General features: G+C 32.4%; 1 protein-coding gene across 1 annotated transcript in view; it reads right to left on the reverse strand.

The window, feature by feature from the left end:
• The window catches only part of COL24A1 (collagen type XXIV alpha 1 chain), a 319,520-nt gene that overhangs the window by 73,531 nt on the left and 233,263 nt on the right, over window positions 1–12,726 (reverse strand). The window contains exons 44-45 of the mRNA XM_049772551.1: window positions 7,318–7,371; window positions 7,165–7,218 (exon numbers count right to left, since the gene is read on the reverse strand). Of these exons, the coding sequence (XP_049628508.1) occupies window positions 7,165–7,218; window positions 7,318–7,371 (108 nt within the window). The remainder of the gene's footprint in view (window positions 1–7,164; window positions 7,219–7,317; window positions 7,372–12,726) is intronic.

Consider the following 12,726-nt stretch of genomic DNA (forward strand, 5'->3'; position numbering starts at 1 on the left):
AGAAAGGAAGCAGCTAAGAAGTAAGACTATAAGGTACTGATGGATAGGTATCCCTAAAAGTACCTTTGACTTCATTCTGCCCTCAAATGATTTGTTTGCTTTAAAAACAAAATGACCCCAGGTTAATTTGGAGATATGCACATGAACATGATGGCTAAGTAGACAAAAAAAAAAACCAAACAAACACCTCATTAAGAAGCCCATATAATCTATAAGAAGTGTATGTTCACAGTAGAGAAAAACTCTGTGGGCATAAGGTAGCTCAAGTCCCCCAGACATTTATGCATAGTATGGCCTGTGTTCTCCCTGTGGTCAGGAATAGAGCATGGAGTCCTTGAAACCTAGCTGGGAAGACATTACACCTGATAATATTAATCTGTGAAGAAAATTTATGAATCTGGCTATTAAGCTATATTGGTTTTAAGATGATCCAAAGGTAATTTAAAATAAATTCTTCCATGTAGGCTGTTGCTAACCTTGTGGAAAACTCATCTATCTATCTATCTATCTATCTATCTATCTATCTATCTATCTATCTATCTATCTATCTATCTATCTATCTATCATCTATCTATCTATCTATCTATCTATCTATCTATCTATCTATCTATCTATCTATCTATCTATCTATCATCCATCTATTTCAATCTCCTGTTGAGACCACATGAAGAGACTTGTTATAGCAGTTGTAAAAACTAAATTAAATGTTCACTTAAAATCTTAGGTGCCTAATTTTCATTGCCTCACACCTAGAATGGTTAATGCCTCAGAGAACAAGACCTCCTGAACTCAAAATAACCATTCTGTTTTAGTCAGGATTTAGGAATTAATATAAGTATGTTAAAGACAAATGTTCTGTTTCTTATTGCATATTGATATGTAATATTTCTCTTCATTAACAAACCACCTGTTAAATGCAATATGATATGCAGTAATTCAAGTTAATATGAAATAATGCAATATTTATCTTCATTAACAGCCCACCTGTCCCAACAGTATATAAAATGAAATCAGTTTTGAGAGTATAAGGGTGGGATAGCAGACCTCTCTTCACATTGATGAACTTTGCTTCTGTATAGTACCTTGGTACTAACTTTTTGGTTTGTTTGTTTGTTTTTATTTTGGGGCCACAGTCAGCAAGACTCAGGGGTTACTCCTGGTTCTATGCTTAGAAATTACTTCTGGCAGCCTTGGGGGACCTTATGGCATGTTGAAGATCGAACCCAGGTCAGCCACATACAAGGCAAAATGCCCTACCCACTATTGTTATGGCCTATTGGTATTAACTTTGAAATTTAAAGTTCCTTTCTTTCCACAAAATAATGTAGCCAAGGAAAACACAGAGCCAAGAGCAAGCTCTGAGCACTGATATTTAAAAATATCAAAACAGAACAAAACTATGTTTGAGGCTGAAAAGAAAATATAGGAGCTAAAGTGCTTGTCTTGCAAACAGTTGACAAATGGGTTTCATCCCTGACACTCCCAGGAGTGATCTCTGGGCAGCAGTGGTTTTATTTCCAAACAAACAAAATAAAAAATCAAATAGCAAAATAAAGCCATGTATTTATGTAAAACCAATTGATTATATTTTGTAGTTATCACTATATTGGGATTATTTAAAAATATAATTAAGATTACATATTTTAAATCAAAATTTGACTTATAGAAGTTACATAATAAATCATAAAATGTTATTTGTATGTGGGTATACATTAGTAATCAAATTCTAATTAAAAAACTAAAGGAAAATTTGAGTATAAAAACTATCTCAAAATATATTTTGCTATCTATAATAAATGTATTGTGGAAAAATTTATCAAATACTAAAAATAAAACAAAAAATAAAACTATAGTACTATAGCCATTTGTGAGGTATACCTGGTGGTACTCAGCGGCTAATCTGTGCTCAGTGCTCAAAGGTAACTCCCAGCATATCCCTTTAATCCTCTGCTGTTATTAGATGCTCAATTCAGGAAAGATTTCTCTGAAATTATTATAATCATAATTAAAATAAAATAGACCAAATAGAAAAATTATATTCTTAGAATTGAGGTTTCGAAGTACATAAAGATTAATACAAAGTGGGAAAAAACTTAAAAATTGTGTAGTACTTAAAAATGATGAATTAAAAATTGTCTCAAAGTTGGAACTATGAGTTATAATATTATAACTAAATTTAAAACTAAATATTATTAACCATTAATTCTACAAAAGAATTAATAAATTGAGCCAAAGACAAATAACTAAAAGGTACTATTAGATGACTAAATTTGTGTCCTAAGGGAGGAAAATTGCTAGAACTCATGTATATAAAGCTATGGGTATTCAATGTTGCTTTTAAACTTAACTCGATCAAATTATTTTATCTAAAAATAAAGCATTTCAATAAATTTTATTTTATTTTCATTATAGGAAAGACTAATACATTTTATTGTAGTCTTTAAAGTTCATGTAAAATTATGTTTCCACTTTTGTCTGGAAGCTTTCAAAAATATGGTATGATAGGCCATTTGGATTTAACTCTATTGGGACAACTTTTTGTTCTTGAGATTAGTTACTAGATAACTAGAGAAGGTAGTTGAATTCTTTTGTTAGAAATTATATTTTTCTGAGAGGTCAGAGCAAGAGTAGTACAGCAGGTAGGGCATGGGGTTTTCCTTGCACACTGCCGACCTGGTTTCAATCCCTGCTATCCCATATGGTCTCCAGAGAACCTACAGGAGTAATTCCTGAATGTAGAGCAGGAATAACCCCTAAGCATCACACAGGTTGTGCTCCTCAAAAGAAAAAAATAAAACAAAACAAGCAAAAAATTTATTTTTCCCATCATAGTCCCAAATAGGTTTATATTTTTATTTAAATAAAACTGAGCACAATTACCTCAAAAACATTCCTATCTCACACTTTGTCTTACTTTATACAAGACAAATAGAGGTTTAGACAAGAATTTTACTCTGCCGGGATTTTTTTCTCATGATATTTCAGTTTGCTAAAATCTGAAAAATAAATTTTTTTTGAGGAAAATAGGATTTGGCTTAACTATTAGTCTAAAAACCATTATAAGGTAGTTTACCACATTTGTATTATAATAGTCTTTTTTTAAAAGATGGCAGTAGCTTTGCAATTGATTTTCACTTGCTCCTTTTATTTTTTAAAGTTTCAATAGAGCTGCCAGAGAATCCAACGAATAAATTAGTTGTATAAGTAAAATTAATCTTTTTGTAATCAATTTCTAAAGATCTTCAGATTAACAGAAATTTTTTATATAATAAAGCAAGGAAGCAAAATTTCTAGTGTTACATTTAGTTGCCAACTAGTTCTGTGATTTTAGGAAAGTTTATCATCTCTCTGGAATTTAAATTTTTTGTCTGAAAAATTAGAAGTCTATTCATATGACTTTAAACTGTTATTTCCAAAAAAAAAAAAAAAACCCAAACCCAAAACTTGAAGCTTCACAAAAACAGAAATTGGAAAGGAATCACATGGCTATTGAAGTTGTCCCTAGTGAAGAGCACATGGTCACTGATTATTCTTATTAGTGACAATTTTTTTTTTGGTTGTTGTTATGGTGGTGGTGGTTGTTTTGGGTGATACCTTGCCTTATTTAGAGGTTTTCCTGGCTCTGTATGAGGGACCTTATGGGTTGCTCGAGATCAATTTTGGTTAGATGCATGCAAGGCAATGCCCTATGCATTGTGCTATCACTCTGCCTCCGATTTTGTCCATTTTCTTTTTCTCCTTAAAACAAAACAATTTTCTGGAAGAAGTCTGCAACTTATAAAGCCACTTTGTTACCTTCTTTTGTCTCTGATTGGACCAAGACAGAATCTCAAAACTGAGAAATGGGGCTAAGGGTGGCTAGGAAGGATCCCTGGTAATTGGATGGAGGAAAGCAGAACACTGGTGATGGGTGGAGTAGAAACAGTATAGGCATGATGCTAACATGAACAGTATTGTAAATCAGGACACCTCAATGAAAATGGGGAAAAAATAAAGACAAGCATGATATATGTGAGAAGAAAACTCTAATGGGTCACTTTTAGAGAGACACCATTTGAATACCAAAGATAGAGGTAGTATAATTGGACACAAAAGTATAAACAAACAAACAAATGAAATCTTAATATAGTTTCACATGTATGGGATGCTGGGAGAGGTTGTAGTTGTCCTCTGTATGACAAGGTCATTGGAGATGCTAAACTACTATAGGTAAAATTGGTATGGATGCGCAAGCATATAACTTCACTATCACCAGCAGTGCTATAGACTCCAAGGTAGAAGGAAACACCCAAAGGGCAGGATATGTTAAGTGGACAGAGAAACCACAATTGCAAAGCCAGAAAGGAGGTGATATTTCAGACAGGCCCCTAGTCATTCTTGGGGCATTATTTCTCTGTACGGTACTTCCTTTGTCCACTGCACCTTCAGAGCATACTCCTACTTGCAATAAATACTGCAACTTAACACTACTACTTAAAAACAAACACTTATTTATTTATTTATTTATTTTTACTGATGAGGAACTCGGTCTTCTGGTTGGACAGTATCTACCCATGGAATCTACATAAAGGAACACTCCTCAACTTTGTCACCTTTCTCTTTATTACTATGTAGCACCACCAATACAACCCAAACCCTGGTAATGCTAGGTGATAGTTCTCTTCATTTTATGATATGCAATGTGTGTCTATTACATGTTCCTCAGTTTTGTATGCTCACCTTCTCCCCCTCATAAGCACACATAACTTTCAAAAAAATAACTAGAATAATTTATGCTGTTATGCCACATGAGCTTTACTGAGCATAAAATAAGACCCAATTTTACCTCTTCAAAGATATTGCTCTACTACTTTAGCTGTTTTCATGACAAGCCTCTCTTTTCAATTCCATTGTTCCTGGGATTTGGTTATAGTACTATTGCAATATCTAAGAAACTTTATTATGTAACTTTAGATTGTATACCAACATTAATGTATGAAAGGACTAATCCATCTGCATTATACAGGATTGAACAAGGATCTCAAGCCCAATTCTCTGGGAGAACTGGACAGATTGACCAATTGGAAATACAAATGAGTATATGAGATATTTATACCTGGTGATGTTCAGGGATTTCTCCTAGCTCTGCACTCAGTGCTCTTGCCTGGGCTCATTCACCTCAGTTCTGTTCATATAAATACCGCTCGCTAACAACCTATTGCGCCACTGGAGCTCCAGCCTCAGTTCAGTTCAAAACGGCACCTTTTTTTTAGTCCAAACTCTGTCCACAGCTGACAGCTGCTCCTGCTTCTGCTGCTCAACAGTGTTTTTATTTCTCCTGGCTGCACTTTTGCTTGGGCTCACTCACCTTATTTCAGTTTAAAAACTGTAACTCATGGCTGTTCAGCAAAATTAAAATTTTTTTTAAAATTTTTTCTTCTTCAGTAAGACATATTAAAGGACAACCTTAAGAACATGGAGGAAAAAATTGGAAATAATGTATACTTAAGAATAAAACGTAAAGAGAATATTTGGATTCTTAGGCTTGTGCACACACATCATAAGAAATAAGAAATGAAAACCTTTGTATAATTTGGATTTTAAGGTTTCTACATGAATGAGGTATTATTTTTCTGCCTCTGCATGTTCTTCTTAACATTCATCTAGAATATTTTTTATTTATTTTGTTTTGCTTTTTTGGGTCACATATAGCAGTGTGAAGGGGCTATTCCCAGTGTAATATTTAGAGAACAATGTAATATTATAGACCAAACCAAGGATTCTCATATGCAAAGCCTGTAATGTGCTCCTTGATCTATACAAAAGTCCCAGCTTTATTAAGGCTCTAATTTATAATAGCAATTACTAGGTAAATACCCCCCAAAAGAACTTCAGGTGAATGAAACCATATGTTGTCTAAATTTAGATGCCATTTAATTTTTTTTACTTTTTATTTTTGGACCACACTCAGTGGTTCTCTGAGCTTTCTCCTGACTCAGAGATCACTCATGGCAGGGTTTAGGGTACCATCCTTGTGCAAGAAAAATGCCTTACCTGCTTTATTATTTAGGGGCTACAGTTCCTAAATCTCATTTTATTTATTAATCTCATAAATGGGAAACAAGTATAAGTGAAGATCCCATAACAGATTAGTAGAGACATGGTTTCAAATTATTACTTTCATTCATTATTACATAATTTAATAGTACACAATATATTTAAGACTCTAATTTGAAATGAATAGCATGTTACATCAGAATATCATCAAAACAGAGCAACAGTGAACCAATGATACAGATTAAAAAAAGAGCTGCAATATAAAATTGTAGTGCCATCAATGTATAGGAAAGAGAAGGCTAAATTTAAACAAGGCAAAAGATTTTTGACTTACTTGAAAATCACTGATTTGATTTATGAAAAAATAACATTTAAATCAATTGTGACTCTATGTCACACAGTCAAATGATTTTTAACTCCTACCTTAATACACCTAAATGGGGTTAAATGGTATGGTTTTACTCTGCTCCTTAGTCTTAAGACTCAGTGTAGTATTTCTGCTGAAATACCAAAGAGTACATGGTAGTTAGGTATTACTTGGCTGCTGGAAAGGAAAATTTAAATGGCAGTCAAAACATGAGTTGACTAATAATCTTATTATATAGTATTGGTTTTTCTTTTTTTCTTTTTCTGTTTTTGGCCACACCTGGTGACACTCAGGGGTTACTCCTGGCTATCTTCTCAGAAATTGCTCCTAGCTTTTTAGGGGACCATACATGATGCCAGGGGATCAAACCATGATCTGTCCTAGGCCAGAACGTGCAAAGCAGATGCCTTATGGCTTGCGCCACCGATCTGGCTCCTATAGTACTGTTTTTGAGAAACAGTATAGAGGCCTACAATGATTCTTGAAGTAGAAAGCTAAATACTCATTTACTTTTTAAATTATTTTGATTTGGGGGCTACACCTGGTGGTGCTCATAGCTTACTCCTGGCCTAGCTCTCAAGGATTATTCCTGGTGGATTTGGGGTCCACATGGGGTGCTGGAGATCAAATACAGGTCAGCCACATACAAAGCAAACACCACACCTGTTGTGCTATAGGTGTGGCAACTAAATATTCATTTAACTGATTCCTCAAGACAATAATAAGTAATAACAAATTTTAAATTGACAATTTTAACTTACTTCAGATCCTCTTTCTCCTTTCAGTCCTTGTTCACCTTGTTCACCTGGCTCTCCCTTTAAAAGGAACCCAAACAGAAATCACACATAAATTGGAGAACAAATACGTTTTTATTTTAAAATGAGATTGTTACAAAGAATGCTTTCAAAACATACTGGGGTCCCTTGCTGTCCAGTGGTGCCTCTTGGTCCTGGTATACCCACATGACCCTGGGAATAAAAAGGATGATGTTATTTTAGCAAATGGAAACATGAGACTTTAAAAATAGCAGAACATCACTTAAAATGATAGCAAAGTGTTGTGAAAATTAATTTAAATAATTTAGAGATTATGACTCCCCTTTAAAAAAGGTAGGGAACACACTAGCCACTGAACATAATGATGATTGTGAAAGAGAATAGAACTGGTTGCTATATTTTTTTCTTCTGTGCAATGGACTAGGTTAAGTGGTGGCTCCCTTTAAAGAAATTTATGTACTAATCTGTAAAACCTGAGAATAAAATTTACTCAGAGAAAAAGCATTTGGAGATATCATTATGGACCTGAAAATGAAATTATTTTAGATTAACCGTAAGGACTCTAAGTTCATCTGAGTCCTTGCAAAATTCACAAATAGACATATACACAGACATGAACAGCAAAAGAGAAAACATGTGAAAACAAAGTAATGGAAATCAGGCATAAGGAATGCTTTTAGATACTAGCTAAAAGGGGCAAGGAAGAAAACCCTATTAAAGTCTATAAAGGGAACATAGTCCTGATGACATAATTTTAGATTTGATTTTCAGAACTGTGAGAGAATATGTCTGTATTATTTTAAGCCAGTCAAATTGTGGTAATACGCTATAGCAGGGTTAGAAAGCTAATATAGCAAGTAGTCAAAGGAATAACAAGTTTAAAAATAAAATTTTATTTCCCACCTACTTCCATTGTATTTTTCACCTATTTCCATAAGTTTCTTATGGTACACAAGTTCAAATTTAATTTGAAGTTATATGAATAGTAAGTTTAATGGTTCAAGAATGGAAAGAAATGATTAATGCCAGCTTCTTAATGCCAGGATAATCAAGTGTCTCTGATACATGTCAATATGTCATCATCCTAGTGTTCCTAAGGAAAATGAATCTATCACGTTTACCTAACATTTGTAAACAGAAACTAACAACAATATAGGGGGATATCAGATGAGAGTATGTACAGTAAATTTGGCATTAAATTTCTTTTATAGTCTTCCCTATTGCATTCATTGATATACCTTTCTTCCTACTCTGTACAAAACATAAGTAAAGCCTTACAACATTATAATCAGATCCAACATTTTCTGGGCAAGAAGGCATTGCTAACAGCATATTCCACACCAAAAGGCCAAATGAAGCCTTCCTTGTTTGTATTCTTTAACGTAAATACTTAAGATTCTGCTTTATTTCCTGATAATGGAAAAAAAATCTGTTTAAGAAAGTATCAAGAGTAAAATCTTGTTTGGAAAACTTTATTTGTAATATACAACTATTACAAAAGTGAAAACCATTATAGCACATAAACTTTACTTACAAAGCATGAGTAGGAAGGCGCAAATAACAAAATTCAGTTAATAAGAGCCTAGTGTGGTGCAATTAAATATCATAACTTGTAGATGTCTAATTAAATAGACTCAGAGAGAAGTGATTGGAATTAGAGTTTAATTATGAGCAAACCACAAAATTCAGAAATAGCACAGTGGTAGGGTGTTTGCCTTGCATGCAGCAGACCCAGGATGGACCTGGGTTTGATTCCTGGCATCGCATATTGTCCCCTATCCTGCCAGGAGTGATTTCTGAGCTCAGAGCCAGGAGTAACCCCTGAGCATTGCCAGATGCTTTTTTGCCAGATGTTTTGGCCCCAAAGCCAAAACAACCAAACCAACCAAACAAACAGAAAACAAAAACAAGAATTATTATTTCTTTTCTATCCTCATCTGTAGTTTTATTAAGACATTTTAAAAATGATCATAGATGACCATAGATTGCAATTGGCTTTGCAAAGTCTGAAAACAACTTTCACCAAAGTAAAATTTGCATTCTAGGAGTTGCGTTATAATCTATTTGGTTCATTTCTTTCCAGTAAAGATCCACAAAGGTCATTTTTTCCTGCAATGGTAAAAATTAGTAAAAATAATGGTAGTAAATATTTTAAAACATATTTAGGTATGATTATGGGAAATCATTAAAAATTAAGGGTAGGATAAGTAGAAGTGGTTGAGAGGAGCTTGATAGAAAGGACAGACAGAAACTAAGCTAAATTTGGAATGAGGAATGTTCCAGATAGTAAATAATAGGAAGACATTCTGGATAAAGGATGATATAGGGAAATAAATAAAGATTCATCTGACAAAACATATTAAGTTGAGAATAGATTTGAAAGAGATGTAATTGCCGATAGGGAGTCTAGTAGATACAATCTTAAGATAATTTAGGCAAGATGATGAAAGTTTAAAATAAAGTAGGAAAAATATCAAGGTTTCAGAAATATTTAAGAAATCAAAAGCTATAATTATTTGAATTAAAAAGATGAAACTTGAGAGAAATCAGGGAAGTAAATGAAATAAAACCAAAATTGAACAATTTGATCTACACCAAACTAAATCATTTCTTCAGAGCAAAAGAAACAAATAGGAAAGAAACCTACTGAATGAATGAGAAGAATATATTTTCAAACAAGATACCTCATAGAGTTAAGTGCAAAAATAGTTTTATAATTCATAACTCAGCAGCCAAACATCTTTTTTAAAATGGACAGAATATCTGTATAGCCATTTTCTCAACAATAATATATACATGACTAATAGGTACATAAAAGGTGTTCAATATCACCCATTATCAATGAAATTCAAATCAAGTCCATCATGACTTCAATAGGTATATAAAGATACATACAAGAACAAACAAGTGTTAGAGATGATAGGGAATAAATAGAACATTCTTGTACAACTGATAGGACTATAAACTGGTATTATTAAGTGGTATCATAAACTGGCATGCTCTCTTATGTGTTCTCAAAAATTAAACACAGAACTATCATATTATCAAGCAATACTACTTCTAGAAATATCCAATAGAATGAAGCCAGTAATAAGAATATATATGCACTCATGCCTATTGCAAGATTATTAATACTAGAATGACATGTAAGCAACTAAGTGTACATCAATGAATGAACAGATAGATAAAATGAGATAGTCAAAGAGAAATTATTTAGCAATCAAAAAAAATTCTTCAAATTTATGACAATATGAAGGTACCTGGTAAGTTAAATAAGTCAGATAGAAAACAGCAGATATTATATTATTTTATTTGTATGTGGACTCCACTAAGAATGACAAAAAAGCTAAACTCAGAGATGAGATTTGTGGTTGTCAAAATTGAGGGATGAGGAGTGATTGAAATGAGTGAAGAGGAGCAAAAGGTACAACTTTCAGTTAGAAAATAGCTAAGTTTTAGAAGTACAAAGTATAGCATGAAGACATACAACTGTATTGTATTTTTGAAAGGTCCTCATATAGTTCTTGAAAATACTCATCATAAAAGTTTTGCAACTATTTATCTCTTCTGAGATAGTGTAGTAGGTAGTGCACTTGCCTTGCATGCATTTGACCCAGGTTTAATATTCAGAAATTTATGTGGCCCTGGGGAATTGTGAGACTCTGAGTACAGTGCATGATTAACTCTGGAATATCACCTGGTGTGTCCCCAAATTATAATAAAAGTAACTATTTGTGATGATGAATAATAACTAGGCTTATTGTGATGAATATATAGCAATATATAAAATAGCAAATCAATATATATTATTCCATATCTAGTGCTGGGGTTCAAAATCAAGTTGGTTATATGCAAGACACTGTGCTATTACTCTGGCTACAGTATATAACATACTTTAAAATTATTTATTATTATATATTAATAATATTCAATTAAACAAAAGAGACAGAATAGAGTAAGAAAATAAGACAGAAGTAGGCATAGGATTCTTTTACTGGCTTGGTTATTTGGATGTCTGGTGATAGTATGAGGGCATAGAAAAAGATAGGTCAGATTTTGGAAAAATAATTATATGATGAATACTAAGATAAAATATCAGTCAATAGCTACAAATGAATAAACATATGCATATACCTTTTATATATATATTTGATATAAGATGTAAAGGTAAAGCGAGCATTCAGTTATTGTTTTCTTTTTATTATATGCCAGTCTATCATCGTTGTAAAATAAAGTAAAAGTGATCTTGAGATATAAAATTTTTATGTGTTTCTGGTACTTTATCTCGTATAAAGTTATCCAGAGAAAATCTTGAGTGTCTCTTTCTGTTTATAACTTAAATGTAAATGGTGTTGTCATAGTAGATGATGATAGACCTACTATGTCTCTGGCTTTCTCAATCTTCATATGAATTTCTTTTTACCTAGCTAACATATATAGTTCTGGATCACTGCTATGAAATACTTTACCTAGTTTTAGTGATTCCTATTTTGTATACTATTATAATTGATATCTATGGAGGCAGGAACTGTGTTTAGAATGTTACATAATTTATATATTAATGTTACCATGCTCTGCTCTCAGATCATGACAAATAAATGTATATTGAGTGACTGGAGATTTTATCTGGCACAATGATATGTATAACAACACTCAATGATTAATTGATGATAATAATCAAGGCATTTAACTTTTGTAATTTTTAGTTTCTTGATGAATATGTTAAAAGAAAAATGATGACTACATTAAAACTTCTCAATCGTTAATAATAAAAGCAAAAATTTCAGCATCATTTTGTTTTAGATAATTATGATTATACCATAATTCTAATATATTTGAATGCAAAAATGTTCTTACAAACTTACTTATTTTTCAACCATAAAAAGTAATAAAGAAAATTGAGTCTAAAACATGGATGAACTTTGAAAATCTTATTTTCTGTGAACACACTGAGGAATAAGACAGTATATTATCTAATTTTATTTACATAGGATATACAGAATTTATAAATTAATATAAAGAGTCAAATAGTGATTGTTACAGTTTGGGAGAAATAATGAATGTTTGCTTAATGCAGATAGGGCTTCCATTGTGGGTGATATAAATGTTCTGGAATTAACAGTGTGTGATGGTTGCCTAGTATTGCAAAAGCACTTAATGACTTCAAATTGCATATTTTACAATGGTAAATTTTAAATTTAGCTTTTAAAATGTGCTTGTGAAAACATAACAGAGACATGTGTGGATCATTTATGACTTTTAAACATCTAAGAAATAAAACTAACATATTTGTCTGACATTAAAGGACTTACTGTTTAGAACAGAAACATCATTATCAAAATAACTCTAACATGACCATTAAGCCCAAGAACACAGATGGGAAGAAAGAAAAAAAAATTTTTTTATTGGAAGCCTTTTTAAAGAATTTGTGGACTATCCAGAATAATGAGGCTATGTGTTTCTACTGTAAGCAGGTGAAGATTGCTCATTGACTTTTTCATTTTTTCCTTTTTTTCCTTTTTGAGAGTGTTGATTCTAAGAAAATTT

This window comes from Suncus etruscus, chromosome 4 (genome assembly GCF_024139225.1).
Source record: "Suncus etruscus isolate mSunEtr1 chromosome 4, mSunEtr1.pri.cur, whole genome shotgun sequence".
In the NCBI taxonomy this organism is placed as follows: Eukaryota; Metazoa; Chordata; class Mammalia; order Eulipotyphla; family Soricidae; genus Suncus; species Suncus etruscus.